This window comes from Epinephelus lanceolatus, chromosome 5, assembly GCF_041903045.1.
Source record: "Epinephelus lanceolatus isolate andai-2023 chromosome 5, ASM4190304v1, whole genome shotgun sequence".
Taxonomy (NCBI): Eukaryota; Metazoa; Chordata; class Actinopteri; order Perciformes; family Serranidae; genus Epinephelus; species Epinephelus lanceolatus.
In genome coordinates this window covers 2,648,293-2,667,864 of record NC_135738.1, presented here as the reverse complement: position 1 = coordinate 2,667,864, position 19,572 = coordinate 2,648,293, and the positions used below count along the sequence as shown (strand labels likewise).

The following is a 19,572-nucleotide window of genomic DNA, read 5'->3' as shown; positions in this document are numbered from 1 at the left end:
AGAGCATTTGAGAGGCGCTGTGTTTTGCAGCTGAGATGCTTTGGTTGAATCTGGTTTCTTTAATACTGAATACTGGAGGATGTAAAAATGTGGATGTAGAGATGTGACAGTTGCTTTTTTTGTGGTATTTGCTTCAAAGTCTTTTTTCAATTTTAGAGGGAAAAAATGTAAAGGTTTAAAAGTAGGAATCTTTTCAGATTTGCAGGATTGTAGCATTTAGCTTTTAGGCTAAGGACAGTAAGCTCACACCTGGTCTACAGTTTACCTGGTTCAACAACAGGAAGCTGGTGAAAAACATGAAGATGTCCTGGTTCAATGTGTAGCAAAGAAGGTAAGCAGCTAATGTCACACATGTTGATTTAAATGTTGCATTCTGACATCATCACCGCAAGGAAAATTTGTTGCTGTTCAAAAAAACAAAAAACAAAAACCAACTCAACCCAAACCTCCCCATTTAGGCCCTGATCACATAAAAAGCATTTAGCTGGTTGCAACATTCAAGGTGCACCATACTGCCTTTTTTTTTTTTTTTTATTGAATGCCACTAGTATATGAAAACAAAACCGCTTGCTGCGCCTTTTTTTTGTTGCAGGGCAACCACTTATTATTTGTATTTCACAATAATCAGTGTGTAGTTGCTGACATGTTGAGGCAGAGGGTTCTGTCTGTAGCCCTGGTTGAGGGTGAGAGGCTGTCAGCAGATAAACAGAGATCTGTGTGGGTACATGAGACCCTAAAAAAGAGGCTGGATCATGGGGAGTACCACCAGTTTCTCCTCCTTTACCAACTGTAAACTTGTTGTCATGGCTACCACAGAAAGCCCACCTCTAAATCATCCAACTGGACAATTGGGAAAAAGCAGAGATGATGTGGGGCGCTTTATTCGCTTTGAGTTTAAGTTTTTCAACTGGAAGAGTTCAGAGCCCTCCGGCAAATACGCAGGCGCCTTGAGCGCTGAAACACGAGGCGCGTAACAACACAAAAACTGCAAACAATAACTTTAATTTGCATTAAAAACAATTACAAAAGATGCCTCCAGCTGCTAAAATACTTCCCGTGTGACTGAGGCCCTACATGAGAAATAGTGTCCCTAAGGTGGCTCTTGGGGACATTGGGGATAAAGACACTCCTGCTTAAGAAAAAAAGTTATGGCTGTCTACATTTACATTTCATTTAATTTAAAACTGACTGATATTGAAAAAGGCCTACAAAAGGTCACTAGTTATCTCATTTATTAAACCCTAAATTAAATTAAATTTTTTTTTTTTACTATATGAATGAGGTGTACTGAAAGTATTAATAATCTGAAAACACTGGGGAAACTTTCTAAGTGAGTCCAAGTTTGCCTGCAGAATTGAACAACTTAGAAGAAATCTACTACTAATCTACTAGCTTGCAGGAAGTTGGACCCAGCTGTTAGACTGTTACCTAGCAATAAAATAAATAAATAAATGGTCTATTGCTCCAGGGATGATGTTTTTCTGTAGGCCAACCCACAAGTTAGAATCCCATTGGTTCCCTCCTCAAAAGGCTTATGGGATTTTTCCACTGGATTTTGGATTACTGTCAAAAATAAGCTCTGTGATACTTACAGGTTTTGTTCAGCAAGATAATCTTCACAAATGAACACCATTGTCATGATTACTGAAGCCTAAATGCAATTGCCAATAGTAAAAAGCTAATGTTATTAAAGAACTACACTACAGTCACATGACGTAACATCACCACCATGGCAAGGTGTGTTCAGCACGGCTCCTCGTGATGATGTTCTGCAGTCTCATTTAGCCACTTGTTAGCAACCGCCTTTTTTAAGACACAGAGAAGCTTCAAAGTTCACGAGTGGGGTAAAATTTAAAGTCTCCTAAGCTTGTGTAACCACAGACCTTATTTCAGGCATCTCACCAACAATCCATAAAAAAAAGAAAAACTGACTTTGAGATGAGGGAACTGGGAGTGCAAAAATGCTAACTCATTTCCGGGTTTAAGGATTCGTTCTTGTCAGCTGATTGTAATTGAAAATATCAGCCAGTTTCTTTTCTGTATTCAGTCATTTATATTGACTGGAGCGATGTGTCCTTGGTTACTGGTACTTATAGACATTCTGACTTGTTATATCCGTAAAAGCACAGGTGCAAATGCTAACACTGAGGATGGTTCAGTTCCAATAAATGTCGCAGTGAGCCAGCATGCACATTACCAGCAGCTCCTCTGACTGGAATGTAGCTATCATTAATGTAATTAAATGCACCAGTGCTTTTCTTTCTTACATGTCAGAATGTCTGCTGTGAAAAAAGGTCTATTATTTTAAGTAAAGTTTTCAGAGTGTGTAAGCCCATGTGTTTGTGTCTAAGTTTTTTACTTTGTTCGATCAGGGTGTGTGTGACTCGTTATGAGTCACTGATGCGCAGCACCTGGGAGAGACACCGGCAGAGATGTTGAGTTCAGCAAAATGATCCAGCACAGGTAAACTGTTCGATTTATTGTTGTGGACTGTGAAGGGATTTGTAGCTTGTAGTGTTTCCATCAAGAGAACAACAACTTGTTGCAGCAGCTGAGGTTTGATAGTTTGAGCATGACGTCAGCACTAAGTGTGATGTTGCAAGTTTGTAGTTTCACACTAAACTGTTGCACTGCCTCTACTTTCACAATAACTGAACCAAATTAATCAAAATATTATCACAGACGTTTCATCCTATGCAGAGAAAGACTCCACTGACTCATGACTGAGAGACCTTAAACACTCTTTCTTATTTCACAAATAAAGAGACAAAGTAATGTGTGCCACTGCATCAGAAGTGGAGAACATGTGATAAAACACATTTGCTCATTGTGGGTTTTTGACAGAGGTGAGGACGACTGTGTCACACAGTGTGGTCATAAATGATAACGTCTACAAAAGGCTCTGAAAAGCAAACAGTTTTTTTTGTGTACAATCTTAATAGCAGCTTTTTTTTCCCATTGCAAGTGAAAGCAGCATAAAATCCCACTTTTGCCCTTGTTTTATCAAATTAATAAACAACAATTATTTTTTAAATAAAGGTTAAGTTAAAGGAAAAAGATGCAGCTTTACATTTATTTCTTTAATGACAAGAATGCTCAGTTATATATTGTCGGTCACCTTTTAGTTTCAGTGCTCCATTTATGCCCAATTTACCACAGTCGCCTTGTTTGGCTCATAAAACACTTAGTGCATATTTCCCTTCTTATTTTTATTCTTCTCAGCCCAGCAGGTCAGAGGGAACTTCACTTCCAGTTAATGTGCGCTGGAAAGTTTCTCATGTGACAGCAGTGATAGGCACCACATGTCTTGACTTCAGGGAAGATTTATGCGTTTTTAATATCCTGTAGACAAAGAGCTGACTCAGTAACGGCTGAGGTATGAAAGCTCAGCAGCTTCAGTTTGGATCTCTGTTGAAGTTCAAGTTGTTAAAATGTCGAAATGTCAACAACACTTTCCCTCAATGACTGAGACTGGCACAAATATATTGATTAGCGTGGCTTAAAGGCCTGACTGCCTTTGAGTCCCTTTTAAAGGAATAGACCGACACTCCTTGACAACGACAGTCACTTCCAGGTGGACGACTTGCAACTGATTTCAGTGGCAGAGCTCTGTAAAATCAGCAAACTTGTTTATTTCTGTTTCATTTTCAGCTGTGACTATAACATTTAAAGATATATAGTTAAACACTGTGGTCCGACCTGTCTGACTGTTCTGCTGTGCTCATTATATGAAGCACAGACGCTAAGCAAGTTTAAGGTTTACAAGTTAAGTTCATTCATGTGTTTTAGTAATTTACTACAAATACATTGACAGTGTTTGTACAGTAAACTATTCACATATTTATGATCACAAATATTATTTGCTCTCACTGGTTGATTAAGACACATGTGACCAATAACAAGGAAGTGTAACCTGTTGTGAAGCTGCTGAAGTGTTGAGGTGCCTTTCAATAGTATGTCTGTTTTACCTTGTTATGTGTCTTACTGAGTGTAATGTGTTCTCATTGACTTTGTGTTCTAGTATGTTTAGTATGTGACACTTGTGTTCTATGTGTCCATCGTCTTGTCTTTTGTGTACTTGTAACTTTTGCCGCCAGTCTTGGCCAGGACTCCCTGGAAGAAGAGTTACTGTAACTCAGTGGGACCCTTCCTGGTTGAATAAAGGTTAAATAAATAAAATAAAAAGTAAGAAGTACCACATAGGAAAAGGGCAAGGAAAATATTCTAAATTAAGCATACACTTAAACTTATGTCAGTTTTGTTGTTGGCCTTTTTAGGTAGCAGAAAAAAACGAATCAATTAGTGTAATTAATCAATTAGGCGGCGCAGCGCTAATTGATTTCTATGCATATGACACAAGGGATTTTTACCTTAGTTATTATAAATGAACCCTGTGGTGTGGTCTGTAGACAAATATTTTGGAAAATGTGCTTGTTCACTTTCTTGGCAAGAGTTAGATGAGAAAACTGATACAGTTAACAAGTCTATACACTCTATAGCGCTACTGCTAGCAGCCGGCTAACTTAGCTTAGTACAAATACTGGAGATGAGGAAACAGCTAGCCTGGCTCTGTCCAAACCGAGGTATCAAAATCTGTGTATACGCATGACTAAAACCCACTAATTAACACAACATGCATTGCTTTTTTTTTATCTGTATAAAAACTAAAGTGAAGAACTTGTTGCCTGGCAACCAAAGGAGACTCCAAGAAAATTCTAGCCCTCACCAGCAAATACACCAGCATACCGCTCATTAAATCATTTTTATTATTAGCATTTTTTAAAGGATTAAACAAACACGACACACTGTCTCAATTAATGAGCTTGAGAGCTGCAGGTACTGTAGGTGGATTTTGTTACCTTCACTTTGAATGAGGCTAGCTGTTACCCCTGCTTCCAGTCATGATGCTAAGCTAAGCTAACTGCTGCTGTAGCTCCATATTTACTGTACATGAGAGTGGTGTTTTCAAATGTTTTTGTTGCCTTTCAGACATGTTTTATACTCTGCCTTGTCTGAGATGATTAATATTTAGTTTAATTAACGTGGTTTTCGCACATAAAAAGAAAAAAAAAAAGAGGCTGCAACCACCACTGCTTGCATTAGAGTTGTGCGCAAAATGGCTAGTGTTAGCGTTACAAGAAACATCTGAAAGATTATGTTATACATGTTTGAGCCTCAATCAGACCCAGACTCAGATGAGGAGTCTACTGTGCACCAAAATGGCGACTAACAGATGTTTCAGAACAGTAAGGGTAGTTAGCATCTTTTATTATGTCCTTTGTTAGCTTGTAGGCTTAAGGGAGCGATCACACCGAGATGAAACGCTAGAAATGCGACGCCAGTAAAACCATTGTTTTCCTATGATACGGCGTGTCTGACCCTCATTCAAGCGTCTTTTTAGATGGCCGTTTTTCCGGCGTCTTTGTTTTTAGACGCGCGTAGACGCTGAAAAGTTAAAATATTTTCAACTTTTTGAGCATCAGACACCAGTAGCTAGCGCGCATTGAATAAGCACTTCCAGCGTTTCAAGCGTCTTTGAAGCGATTGGTAACTTTTTTATTCCCCTGCTCTCCTACATGGAGTTGGACTTAAAAAATAGTGTCCGGTCTTAAAACCATTGACTGATAGTTTTACATGCTTCTGTATCTTTACGAGGTCGCAGGATCAGACGCATAACTACAGTATCTTTGTCTTGAGGCAGGTTGCGGCCTGACAGGTTTATGATTTCTGTAAAAACGTAATAAATTAAAGCACACTCTGTCGATTTATATATTTAAGATAGAAACAATGTCAGTTACGGGTGAACTCGACCCCAGTAATGTCTGGGTTTGGAAAACACCAATAAACCTTTGAACCCAAATGAGACAATTAAATGAGTCATAATTATAAGCACCAACCTGTTCTGGGGGTCCAACTTCCTGCCGTCCAAACCGCACACTCTGTGAGTTGTGAAATTATTACCTGTTACTCGTAAACGCTCATCTTCACTCTCCTCTGGGAGTCTAAATAGCTCCTCTCTAAATAAGCTGCTGCAGAAGCTTCAATTACAGGCAGAAACACTTGTGGAAACTTGTCGGCGCTGAATGATTTGCAGGCTCCTGAGGTGCTCTGTTTTTTATTAGGACGTCCTGATGTGTTCGAGGGTGAGGAGGAGCTCCACTCCTTCAGTCAGTGCCTGGAGGTATTGAAGAAACGACTTGATGACAAGAGGTCAGTTCACAGCCGTTAGCATGTCGTTTATTGTAAACAATAAGACAGCACCTCAGAACAGTTCACGAAACATTCTTATAGTCCTCCTTAGACGGATATCCTGTCTGACTTTCTGTGTGTGTGTGTGTGTGTGTGTGTGTGTGTGTGAATTATTTTTGAACCCTCTGCTCTTACTATCTTGCCCAGTTGAAGATTGTTTAATCTAAGTACATATTCTCCCAATCTGACTTTAATTGGGCCTTTTTAGCCACAACAGAGGAAGATATCTGAGGAAGCTCTGGGATGAGGACAATGTGTGGACACACATAAGAGACCTCTGTCAGGACACGCAAAGAATGCAATGAGAGTTTTTAACTTGGTCAGCTGTAGCTGTAGGAAAAGTACTGAGCCGAGGGAAATCTACCCAGTTTTGTCATCAGAGAGTTGAGTCACATAAAGACGACATGCAGTGGATTCCATCCATCGATCATCATCGACTTCTGTTTGTACTCAAAATTAACATCATTTGGATTTCATCAACAATGGTCTGACAAACAAGAGGAATGAATCAGAGTCAATGGGAGACGTACAGAAAAAACACAGATTCTAACAAGTTATTTTAGGAAGTAGATTTTATTTTTTTGTTTTAACAGTTTGAATGTGTAGCAAACACAAAAATTCAAAAGTTAAAGTAGTTCATATGTTGAGTGTTCAAATGTGTCAAGTTAGAAGGGAAACTAACAGTTGTTGCAAATCAGAACGGAAGTACAGAGAGTTGTTGAGATGATACACCGTCTCATGGTGGTCACTTCCTGTCAACGTTACAGATCAGAAGCACAGAGAATTGTTGACTAGAGATGATACGCCGTCTCATGGTGGTCACTTCCTGTCAACGTTACAGATCAGAAGCACAGAGAGTTGTTGACTAGAGATGATACGCCGTCTCATGGTGGTCACTTCCTGTCAGCGTTACAGATCAGAAGCACAGAGAGTTGTTGACTAGAGATGATACGCCGTCTCATGGTGGTCACTTCCTGTCAACGTTACAGATCAGAAGCACAGAGAATTGTTGACTAGAGATGATACGCCGTCTCATGGTGGTCACTTCCTGTCAACGTTACAGATCAGAAGCACAGAGAATTGTTGACTAGAGATGATACGCCGTCTCATGGTGGTCACTTCCTGTCAACGTTACAGATCAGAAGCACAGAGAATTGTTGACTAGAGATGATACGCCGTCTCATGGTGGTCACTTCCTGTCAACGTTACAGATCAGAAGCACAGAGAGTTGTTGACTAGAGATGATACGCCGTCTCATGGTGGTCACTTCCTGTCAGCGTTACAGATCAGAAGCACAGAGAGTTGTTGACTAGAGATGATACGCCGTCTCATGGTGGTCACTTCCTGTCAACGTTACAGATCAGAAGCACAGAGAATTGTTGACTAGAGATGATACGCCGTCTCATGGTGGTCACTTCCTGTCAACGTTACAGATCAGAAGCACAGAGAGTTGTTGACTAGAGATGATACGCCGTCTCGTGGTGGTCACTTCCTGTCAACGTTACAGATCAGAAGCACAGAGAGTTGTTGACTAGAGATGATACGCCGTCTCATGGTGGTCACTTCCTGTCAACGTTACAGATCAGAAGCACAGAGAATTGTTGACTAGAGATGATACGCCGTCTCATGGTGGTCACTTCCTGTCAACGTTACAGATCAGAAGCACAGAGAGTTGTTGACTAGAGATGATACACCGTCTCGTGGTGGTCACTTCCTGTCAACGTTACAGATCAGAAGCACAGAGAGTTGTTGACTAGAGATGATACGCCGTCTCATGGTGGTCACTTCCTGTCAACGTTACAGATCAGAAGCACAGAGAGTTGTTGACTAGAGATGATACGCCGTCTCATGGTGGTCACTTCCTGTCAACGTTACAGATCAGAAGCACAGAGAATTGTTGACTAGAGATGATACGCCGTCTCATGGTGGTCACTTCCTGTCAACGTTACAGATCAGAAGCACAGAGAGTTGTTGACTAGAGATGATACGCCGTCTCATGGTGGTCACTTCCTGTCAACGTTACAGATCAGAAGCACAGAGAGTTGTTGACTAGAGATGATACGCCGTCTCATGGTGGTCACTTCCTGTCAACGTTACAGATCAGAAGCACAGAGAATTGTTGACTAGAGATGATACGCCGTCTCATGGTGGTCACTTCCTGTCAACGTTACAGATCAGAAGCACAGAGAATTGTTGACTAGAGATGATACGCCGTCTCATGGTGGTCACTTCCTGTCAACGTTACAGATCAGAAGCACAGAGAATTGTTGACTAGAGATGATACGCCGTCTCATGGTGGTCACTTCCTGTCAACGTTACAGATCAGAAGCACAGAGAGTTGTTGACTAGAGATGATACGCCGTCTCATGGTGGTCACTTCCTGTCAGCGTTACAGATCAGAAGCACAGAGAGTTGTTGACTAGAGATGATACGCCGTCTCATGGTGGTCACTTCCTGTCAGCGTTACAGATCAGAAGCACAGAGAATTGTTGACTAGAGATGATACGCCGTCTCATGGCGGTCACTTCCTGTCAACGTTACAGATCAGAAGCACAGAGAATTGTTGACTAGAGATGATACGCCGTCTCATGGCGGTCACTTCCTGTCAGCGTTACAGATCAGAAGCACAGAGAGTTGTTGACTAGAGATGATACGCCGTCTCATGGCGGTCACTTCCTGTCAGCGTTACAGATCAGAAGCACAGAGAGTTGTTGACTAGAGATGATACGCCGTCTCATGGCGGTCACTTCCTGTCAGAGTTACAGATCAGAAGCACAGAGAGTTGTTGACTAGAGATGATACGCCGTCTCATGGCGGTCACTTCCTGTCAGCGTTACAGATCAGAAGCACAGAGAATTGTTGACTAGAGATGATACGCCGTCTCATGGCGGTCACTTCCTGTCAACGTTACAGATCAGAAGCACAGAGAGTTGTTGACTAGAGATGATACGCCGTCTCATGGCGGTCACTTCCTGTCAACGTTACAGATCAGAAGCACAGAGAGTTGTTGACTAGAGATGATACGCCGTCTCATGGCGGTCACTTCCTGTCAACGTTACAGATCAGAAGCACAGAGAGTTGTTGACTAGAGATGATACGCCGTCTCATGGTGGTGACCTGGTTTGAAGCAGCAAGTTTTTAGGATGCTGCCGAATGGCACATTGTAAGTAGTTGCCTGTTTCAACTCGTCTGGTGGTAAATCTTTGGCCTGAACTGGTCTTACCATGCAGTAAATGTCAGTCGGTGCACCCACAGTTTGGCAGTTTGGAGAAGTGAGCTGGAATACTGCCACAGAAGCTAAGCAGTGGGCGGGCGCAACAACAGAATGTATTCCAGCCACCTCAAGAAGTCTCCCCGAAAAAAAAAAAATTGGCTTCACCAAAGTCAAGAAATAACACAAACTAATTGGTTGAGGCAGCAATAGGGCAGGGAGCAGCTTCTGTGATAGGGAGTCAAAATTGCTGTTTTTGTCAGTGGAGTCTGGTGGCATTGACAAGGGCAAAAAGGGGAACTGAACCTGTTAACGGCTTCCCCGTCTGAACCAGCTGTCATATGGTAAGGTTAAGCGGTGAAAATACTCTCAATTTAGCGTACACTTAAAGTGATATTGATTTCTTTAGGTGGCTGAAATATGTTTTGTTGCTGCTTCCCGGTGAAGAGAGGAGGAGCGCACACCAGGGTTGGAGAGGTGCTGACCATTGACGAAAATGTACAAACTGGAAAAAAGATGTCAGGCGCACACTCTAAGACTCGATGCAAAAATGTTTTCTTTTATTCAAGTACCAACGTTTGGACTAGATCATCTTCATCAGGGTTTTGTTGCTGCTTCCCCCCACAGCAGTACATTGCTTAGCTTTTATGACAGTTCTTCTGCCGCTTCTCCAAACTGTGAGCGTGCCGACAGACCTCTGCTGTATGTAATACACTCACTATGGATAAGTACACCATACAACCCTACTTCAAAAAATCCAAACTATCTCTTTTACTTTGCTGAGGACAAAGTGAAGTCAGGTGACCTTTGAACTTGCTGGTTGGACTTCTTTTCTTTAAAAGTGTGGTTGTGCTGTACAGGTGTCTGTACGCTGTCACACCTGGCATTAACGTGTCGAAATTGCTAAAAAATTTAGACTCATAGTTGTCTTGACAAGACCAGGACAACTACGAGTCTAAAATTTTGTATTGTGTGTTTTTACTCAGATTAGACTCGGTTGTGTTGGCGTTGTGATTTGGACTGCTGTGTCTCAGTAGTAGCTAGCTGCCTCTTGCTAGCACTGCAGTTACATTTGGATGCTTGTGAGGATTTAATGATGTATATTTCGTTTGTAATGCCAATATTGCAACTCAGTTTATTTGTGTGATTGTGACCATGCTTATTGTTAATAGAAGTTTAAAGGTCGAATTATTTACTGTGGATTCAATGTGTAAGGCTCCCATGCTGTTTAGCATGCTTTGCCATTATGTTGGACATTGTACTGCTTATTCCACCACTAATATTGCATCTCTGCTGTTGTATTATGCTCAAGTAGCGGTTTGCATATAAGTTAGGGATATTACTGGTGAACCTTAAAATCTTATGCTCATATAGCAGCTTATTTAGAAATGTTTATTTGATTTAGCTGCTGAATAATATGCAGAGTATTTGTTGTAATACAGTTTATTGCCTTTCTTTATTTTCAGACCACACACACACATACGTTGTACACCAATGTTAAAGTCCAACAACCTCATTAAAAGAAGATAAATCAGATCTCTCTCTCCAAGTGCCTTGATTCTCTAACCGGAATCATAGTCCATAATCTGCCGCCTCAACCAGCAACCCTTTTATCAAGGCTCGCCCTCAAACACTGTAAAGAAAAAGAACTGGGTATACCCCGTATACCTGCGTATACCCTCCACCACACCACTGGTCTTAGTTCAGTGGGAGTTTTAATTTAGGTTGGTCTTGAACTTGTGGGTGTTCTGACTCAGTCTTGCCAGTGTATCTAACTTGTAGGTGTTTACATGTAACAAAGTCCTTACTTTAAATATGTAGTTCATGCTGTTTTAACCATAGAATGATTTCAGACTTTTATCATTTTTATAACTTTTAAATTGTGCAGTAATATTTCCTTTCTGATACAACTTTTAAAGATTTTTCAGCATCAAAAAGACACGTTTCAAAATTGTCTAAATCCAAAGAACTCTACTGAGTGATTGAAGCAGCGGCGTTAGGAAGTTACAATGGGCCCCAGTGCACGCCACAGAGCATGTACTGTCTTGACACAAACAGAGACTTGACGCAGGACAACATCACCATACATATTACCCAGCAATCATCACTGCATATCTGACAAAAGTATCAAAGAAAGTAAGAAATTACTTATTTAACTAAATAGTTTATATAGTCTATTTATAGATTTTATAACTTATATCCTCCTGAGGCCCTGCGTCCTCATATGAAGACATCACGTTTTGTTTTTGCTGCATCTTAAACTTCATTATGTTTAACTCAGACCTGTTGTCCTCGATTTTGGACACTTTTTGTGCCATCTAGTGGTAGTAAGACAACACTACACTAATCGCTGTAAAAAGAAGATGGCAGCCATCTCTGCCAAGTCAGTCTGCAGCTGATCCTGAGACAAAAGTGGACAAGGTCCAAAACCTGATCACATTTTATGGTTCAAACTTTTTAATTAATGACTAATAATGTTTCTTTGATATGGCAATGAATTTGACAATTTTAGCAACAGCAACAAGCTAAGACACTGTTTATTAGGAAGTACTTGTTACAGGACATTGGGAGTTTATCATCGTCTTGTTTGAGGGTGTTGGGACTCATCGTCTAATAACATAAACATTTTTACACTTTCTGGCACACTTGTGAATATTATATGAGGACATGTTATTTTTTTCAAACACTACTTCCTATTAGAGGACAACACTTAAATTTTATACTCATCAGGTCCAACTGGTCCCAAATAGCTCAGAAAAATTAAAAACAAATAAACAAATGCTGAGGTTTCAGGAGGATATAGAAATGCATACAACTTTGTTTTAGATAGCTACTGATTATTAAGAAAATAAAAAGGAAAAGAAAACCATGACACAGATGGGTTGGCTGTTTGAAGACATATAGCAAATGTGTTAATAACATGTATTTTTTTATCATTTAACTTTGAACACCGGTTTATTTCCAAGGTGGCAATCTGAATCACTTGTAAGGGCCCGCTCTTTCTATGGGCCCCTCCACCCCAGTGGCCCCAGTGCAATCACACTGCCTGCATATTTATGCCCCTGGATTGAATCTTGTCTTGACTTTTGCATCAGTTTGCCATTAAAACAAACAAAAAAGCTATATTGTTTTCTAAAAGCGTTTATTAAGGTAACTTTTGGTTTTCATTTCAAATTAATCAGTATTGTTTGCGATGTGTGAAAGAAACTTTCAAAATGTAGAACAGAATTTTTGTAGAATCAAATTTTTCTGTTTTTTGTTTTTTTTTTAAATAAACAGAGATTCAAATTACATTTTCAGCAAATTAAAGACAGTAGTTTTACCGACTACATAATGCTTCAGCAATGCAATCTATTCAGATTACAGATTAAACCCAGATGAGTTTGATTTTAGTCGGCAGGGACAGTTGGGGTGCACAGCGCCACCCTGCGTAGCACTGACACGTGAAGTTGTCAGCCCAGGCCTTCAGGTCAGCAGCAGAGGGAAGGCCGATCGCCACGTACTTCCTGTTAGCCCGCAGGATGCTGAAGTAGGCAGGGTTCAGGTGCAGGTAGTGGCTGGAGTCGTAGTTCTTCCTGATGCAACGGCCCTTCGCCTGGCACAAGACCTCACTGCAGAGCATGGCGGCCGCGGTCACGTTGGCGATGTACGGGTTGAAGGTGGACGTCAGGTACTCGGACAGAGACTGGCAGGCAGCCTAAGGAAAGGTGGCGGGGTTTATAGGTGAGACTGGTATGTTAGGATGAGTGGTGCAAAGTAACAAAGTACATTTTAAAGTACATTTATATTGTAATGGTCCTTATCGCACACTGTACCATATACATACCATAAATTAAATGACATTGTGATGCAAACAAAATCAGGAGACGGCTAACATCAAATAACAGTAAATTAAGAGAACACAAACACAGAAGCAGAAAAAATCTTTCACATCTGTCAGTTGAGATAACAACACTGCAGCATCATGGCTGCCACTTCCTCCTAAAACAGGAAACAAAAGCAGCTTCATTATTGGTTGATTAAAGCCTGGTCATTTGTGTTTCCCCTTTTCAAGCCTGCAAACAGAGTATGGCACAGCATGTCTACAGCGCTTCAACGTCGTGGTTATTACCAGCAGCCTCATCTCAGTGGTTCACACACAAAATTTGTGTTACATACAGAGACGGGCGGAGCTGTCCCAGATGTCCCTGCTCTGCTTTCATTTCGTCCATATTTGTGCATGTTTTCTGAAAGCTTGCAAATATGGATGAAACAGGGCAGTACCACCAGGGACTGAGGAGACAGTAGCAACGTTCAAGCGAGATAGGACTGTAGGAGACGATGAAGATATTAAAAATTTACTGCTGTCTATACAAGTGTCTCCGTCTAAAGGTACCAAATTACGACCTCCTTCACTGTTACCTCGTTCGTTGTTGTGTGAAACTTCTGACTCCACCCTGTAGTGCCACCTATTGGGTGTATCTATGCCATCATGAAGGACACATGGAAGTATGGGGGCAGTGACATTCACAACATTTGAAATGGACGTATTTATGTATGTGCGTAAAGGGAGAATAAATGAGCTTTAATACCTCCACTGCAGCTCAGCGAGGAAACACTAATGTAAAAACAGAGGAGACGCTGTCCTGTAGCTCTCTAAGTGCAGTTGTGTATGATGTATGAAAAAGAGAAAAGACTACAGCCACCTTTTAAACATACATATTGCTATATTTGACTGGGAGCAGACCAGTTCAACCAGTGTGTTTACCTTGTTGTTGTAGTCTTTGCTTCCTCCCCACATTACGACCCCTGAAGCTCCCAGAGCTGCAGACTCTCCCACAGTGCTCACCAGGTCCGTCTGAAAGAGGACGAGACACACAGGAGATCTGATGAACACTTACGCCCCTGATGATGGGCCTCGTTTACTAATATGTGCGCATTCATTAAGTGCGCCCTTCAAAATAACCATCGGATTATGACGTGCACACCGGCTAATTTCTGATTTTGTTCTTGGCATCATGCATATGTCAGTGAATCAGAATCCCTCGAAAGGCTAAAGTATACTTGCTGCACAAAACGTGTGCAGTTTGCGTGCACGTTTGGCTGCCACATGTATTTTGTGGTCGTTTGGCACATAGACTGCACATTTTGCTGCAAGGTAGCGTGACGCGTATGCGAGATGCAATATTGACATGAACACTAGAGGCGCTCGTGCGAAGTATACCTAGAGACTGTGAATGTGAGGTCGGAGGTGGACTGGTGAAAAGGATATAATGGAATGAAGGATGTAGGAGCAAGGTAGACCCAGAAGATGGCGGTAATGCAACGTAACGGATGCCAACCGCCGTAAAAAACTCCAAAGAAGAAGAATTCCCTGTGCTTTTCCTCATCGATTGCTCACATGGGTAAAACAAGGGAAACAAACTCCCCATGTGATTGGTTAAGGGGCCGCACATACCATCTCCGATGGCGACGGAGACGACGCCTTTTCCTCTGCCGAGATCTTAACAGCAATAAAAATATGATCTCCTCTTCATCGAGAGTGTCCGTGTTTGTGTTTATCTGGAAATACACTGTCACCGCCTTCTTCGCTTTTCGCAACCTCTGTGTCTGAGTGCTGTGGTCTGCCCCTAGTGGAGACCACCAGTATCAGGCGTTTTGGCTGCGTCGACGAACATCGTGCTGCAGCAAGTATACACACAGGTGCAGCACACCGTGTACGCGTGGTTTATGAACAGATTTGATTCACTGTTTGTGAATGAGACCGTTTCACTTTTTAAATTGCTTTAATTTTTCTCTCGTGAACAACAGAATTTCTGTAAAAGTCAGTGTATAGAGACTAGGGTTGCAACGATATACCTGTTGTAAAGTATACAGTACCATGATATTAAAATTGACTGCTATAACTGACCTTGTATATTTGCTTATCTACAATATAAAGAAAAAAACTGGACAGAAAAGCTCAACTTTTGGTTATTTTCAAAAGGGAGGGTTTTTACACATACTTCCATTAAAAACTCATTGTGACTGATAATAATTCTGTGATACCGTTAAACAGCAATATTTTCTGAGACGATCATCGCACCGTGAAAATCTCATACAGTCGCAGCCGTAACAGAGACTGCTGCTGATAGATAATCCTTTAACAGCAATTCAAATGGCGCTGGTGTTTCGCTTATCAGTGGCTTTTAACTTGATTAAAAAGCAGCCAAGCCAATCAGATGGTCATAGCAGAATTAAGACTAGGGGCCTGTAGCTACCTGTTTATATCTGTTATGTTAAAAATAAGTGTGGATGACATGTTTGCAGCTGTTCAGGTTTGTTTTAAATCAACTTGCAGAAATAACAACACTTAAAGTTAGATATTTTTTTAATCAACACAACAAAGAGTTAACAGCTCCTTGCCACACTACCACAGAATGAAACTAATGTCAGCACAGATATGTCAGCCCCAGCTGTTGGTTAATAGCAACTATATTTGTTGTTTGTTTTCCAGGTTTGATTTTTCAGACAGTGGAGCTCATGAATGCAGAGAGAGAATCTGGAAAGGATCTGCATGGACAAATCATCAAACAGTGCCTGACTGCGATACGAACCTAAGCTTGGTGTATGAGTAATTTAATAAGTGTTCAGCAGGGGGGGAAGTAATGAATTACATGTACTCTCATTATGTTGTGTTTTTTTGTGTGGGTTCTTGTACTTTTGAGTATTTTTAGAAACAGTGATTTACTTTTACTTGAGTACTTTTTTATCACAAGTGTTGTACTACGCTACATTTCAAGTTGTTACTGAGTAAAAACAAGTCCTGTGAATCAGTCCTGAAGAAAAGAGATAAATGAGCAGCTGCTGCAGAGAAGAAGCTGCAGGTGTGTCTGTGGCTGCAGGAGGGCAGAGCTCCTGAGAGGTGACTCAGCACTCAGCTGACAGCCTGGAGGAGACACACGTTGTAAATGTTCACGTTCATCGGCTGGGGGTCAGGGGATTGGAGGGGAGTGGAATGATGGTCACACCTGGGCCGATTAGTCGTCTTTATGGGTTATGGGTCACCGTTCCTCGGCAATGATAAAAAAGGTTGCATCTATGTTAATTAATTACTCATTGAATGCTCCACCCGGCAAGCATGCTGAATCACCCAAATCAAACACGCTTACAATAAGGTATCACCCAGGAGCATGATGGGTTGGGCCAACATGCAAAAATGCTCACAATGGATCCTCCAGTGGTGACTTCTGTTTTCACTAATTGCCCAGAGTTGGTTGGTGTTCTCACGGCAGCATTTACAAGAGGACCAGATCAAATGCCTTGTGTGAGAAAGCTGCTCTTGATTGGTCAGAATTTCCATGTGGGAAAAATCCAGGAAGTAAAGCAAACGTTGAAGAAGAGTACACTTGCAAGATAAATGTGACACTTTCTAATGTCACAATGGAGGGACAACTACGCAGGTTGATTTTAGCGCTGCTCATCGTGGACTATATTGCTGTCATTGTTCATTTTAGTCAAACCATACAGTTTGAAACCACAAACAAACCACACCAGCTTGTTTGTAACCAGACCGAGACCTTCTTGAAGAGGTGGTCTTGGTCCGGTTGTTGTCATGCGCACCATAGTGCAATTTCTGTGTTCACACCTGCCCACACGAACCGCACTTAGGGGGCAAAAGAACTTGAATTCGATTGAACTGAGTCAAACAGGGCAGGTGTGAAAGCAGCCTCAGACAGGTGAGTACAGTAAGAAAGTCTTAGAACTCACTCTCCAAATGAGAATGTCAACAACAGCGTGGGCTGCTACGAGGTGTTTAACTGTGCAGTCTGTCCTTTGCTGTAGGTTTGTGGCTGCAGCCGCTTTGGAGTTTATATTGTTCAAATTGCTCCATGTTGTCTGCTTTGGTGATGATTTTTTCTGCTATAAGAAGTGTCGGGTTATTTATGCAACTTAATTTAGCTTTTTGTCCATAGACTCTCTATGATTGTTGGTCTGAGTTTTGTCTCTTTACTAGGTAATTCCAGTGAAATTAAATTGACCAATTATTAGTTGAATGTAGAGGCTGAAAAGTGCCATCTGCAGAGATGGAATTTAATGTTAGTTTGGACATAAGCGATCATGTTGGTGAGGATGTTTACACTTGTGTGTACATTGATATTTAATGCAATTTCTTTAGAGCCTACATTACTTGTATACAATAGAACTCTTTCCTGTTTTCAAGTAATCACCTGGCTCTGGAACTTTTGGGTCTGGTCCCGGTACAGTGGCCTGGAGTAGACGTAGATTGGCATGGTGTAAGGACGTTTCGGCAGCATGGCCACCCTCAGCGCCTCCTGGACACGGTTGCGGACATAGAGCGTGGCCTTGGGGGAGTTCCTCAGGTTCTGGTGAAGATAGATTGAGGGGAAGAGGGCGGTGCTGCGCTCCCACAGCCACAGCATCTGGTCATTCTGCTTCTGGATCTTCGCAGAGCACTTCCCTGTGTAGTCGGGCTTACTCCAGGCATAGTTGTGGCAGTCAGGGAACAGGTAGAAGCCCCAGCGGCGGCTTGGACGCTCGCCAATGCCAAGGCTGATGGTTTTCTCCATGAAGCGCCGCCCAGCGCGCTGGAACTGCATTTTTGCCAGTTTGGAAATTTTATTTGATGACAAAAATGGGGCCATCTGCAGGGCGTGAGAGATGGACAGCTTCTTATAGATACGCTTCGATCCCCAGTTCTGGTCCCACAGGGGGCGCCAGGACTCCCAGTCGATGACAGCCAGCCCAGGGGAGGAATCCTGGGAGATGGAGTGATCAATTTGAATCTGGGCCTTGGCCAGGTGCTCCGTCAGATTGCCGTTCTGGGGGACTCCACCTCTGTACTGCTTGCGTTTGTCGACATCAACTTTAGGGTACAGACCGAGGCGGTCCTCGTAGAAGATGGTGAGGAACTGACCGGGCACTGGGGCGGGTGTGGTCACTGCCTGGAAGGCGCCAGTGTCCAGTGGGATTTGGAGTCGTCGACACTGCTCAGTGGGGGCGTTCCATATGGCTACAAAGGGGTGGTCATGGATCAGTGGCGGCTCAGTAGGTGGCAGTGTGAGAATGGTGGCGATAGATCCGATGAGACTGAGGACAATGCAGGACCGGAAGCTTGAGGTCATCATGATGGCTCTGGACAAATGAAGGAACGACAGTAAATAAGGTTCAGTCCAGATTGAATCTCTGACACCCTGGCTCTTTCCCGCTCTGCATCCTGAGGAGCCCTGAAAGGCCCAAAGGGTACGTTTTTTAATCTTGTGCACGTGTTAATGTCGGAACAAATGAATTATCTTGTGTGCACAAAAAATTATTTCATGCGAAGAAGTCAAATATCTTTTGGAAACAACTTATTCATCTTCTAAGTTATTATGTTGTGCATGCAAGATAATAACTCGTACACACAAGATAATAGTCAGCCTCTGTAAAACAGCCTGTACACACCAGACTTTAAAGGAGTTCAATTGTGGTAGAGAAGCAACAGTAAAATAAAAATAAAAAAATCTTTCTTTTACCTATATGAACTAAAATTGTTTGTAGATTCATTAGTTAACAACTAAATAATGAAAAATAAAATATAAAAAAAAACTCTATTTAACCATTTGAATCACTCCACAAACGTAGATGATGTAGATGTTGATGACGACCAGCAAGCTAAAAATATAGTAAAACCACTAGCATAGATATGTTATTCATGATTCCCCAGCACTGCCCCTGGATACCACCAGGTGCCGCTGCACTGTGTTGCTGCTGCAATGCGGCCGACAGAAGCTCATTGCGGCCACTAGAGACGATGCTTGTGATTTCACCAGATGTTTTTGGTCGTTATAGCTCGATATCATATGTTATATCTGTTATACATTTACAGTTTAACAGTACATTATATTTGGGAAGCTAAATGAACAGTTGAACAAGCCAGGCTACAAAATTTGCAGAAACTCCAAAAGACAAATCTTCAGATAAATAATTCCACATTATATATATCTAATAAACCACCTTTGTCGCATCAGATATCAGATACAGTCAGTACAATACATATTTAAAAACCATATTTCCATATTCTGACAGCATGTCATCAGTTCCTACCTGCTGCTCTCCTCTGACGGACTGTTCACTGTTTCTAAACTTCGCCA

At 41.7% G+C, this 19,572-nt stretch overlaps 2 protein-coding genes and 1 long non-coding RNA gene across 6 annotated transcripts in view; 1 reads left to right on the top strand and 2 right to left on the bottom strand.

The window, feature by feature from the left end:
- Positions 1 to 6,164, bottom strand: part of LOC117262217 (hyaluronidase PH-20-like) — a 12,713-nt gene extending 6,549 nt beyond the window's left edge. For 2 of the 4 annotated variants that reach the window (XR_013491562.1, XR_013491563.1), the window contains exon 1: positions 5,898 to 6,155. The gene's annotated coding sequence lies outside the window, so the exon portion shown is untranslated. Of the gene's footprint in view, positions 1 to 5,897 lie in introns of all 4 variants that reach the window. The other 2 variants (XM_078167600.1, XM_033635014.2) reach the window with 2 other exon arrangements.
- On the top strand, positions 1,767 to 16,056 carry LOC117262221 (uncharacterized). Its single transcript, XR_004502105.2, has 4 exons — positions 1,767 to 1,844; positions 2,373 to 2,463; positions 6,123 to 6,210; positions 15,936 to 16,056. It is a non-coding gene; the product is annotated as an uncharacterized LOC117262221 (long non-coding RNA).
- LOC117262220 (hyaluronidase-5-like) lies at positions 10,888 to 19,572 on the bottom strand. Its single transcript, XM_033635017.2, has 4 exons — positions 19,526 to 19,572; positions 17,650 to 18,574; positions 14,208 to 14,297; positions 10,888 to 13,157 (listed from the first exon to the last, which is right to left on the bottom strand). The coding sequence occupies exons 2-4, from the start codon at positions 18,565 to 18,567 to the stop codon at positions 12,828 to 12,830; spliced, it is 1,338 nt and encodes a 445-aa protein (XP_033490908.1). The 5' UTR covers positions 18,568 to 18,574; positions 19,526 to 19,572; the 3' UTR covers positions 10,888 to 12,827.

Excerpts from the sequence above, each read along its gene's own strand:
- LOC117262220 (XM_033635017.2), bottom strand. The coding sequence starts at position 18,567 with ATGATGACCTCAAGCTTCCGGTCCTGCATTGTCCTCAGTCTCATCGGA. Across the intron at positions 14,298-17,649 it reads CCCAAAAGTTCCAGAGCCAG|ACGGACCTGGTGAGCACTGT; the intron begins GTGATTACTTGA and ends GTCCTCTTTCAG. Across the intron at positions 13,158-14,207 it reads GCAAAGACTACAACAACAAG|GCTGCCTGCCAGTCTCTGTC; the intron begins GTAAACACACTG and ends ACCTTTCCTTAG.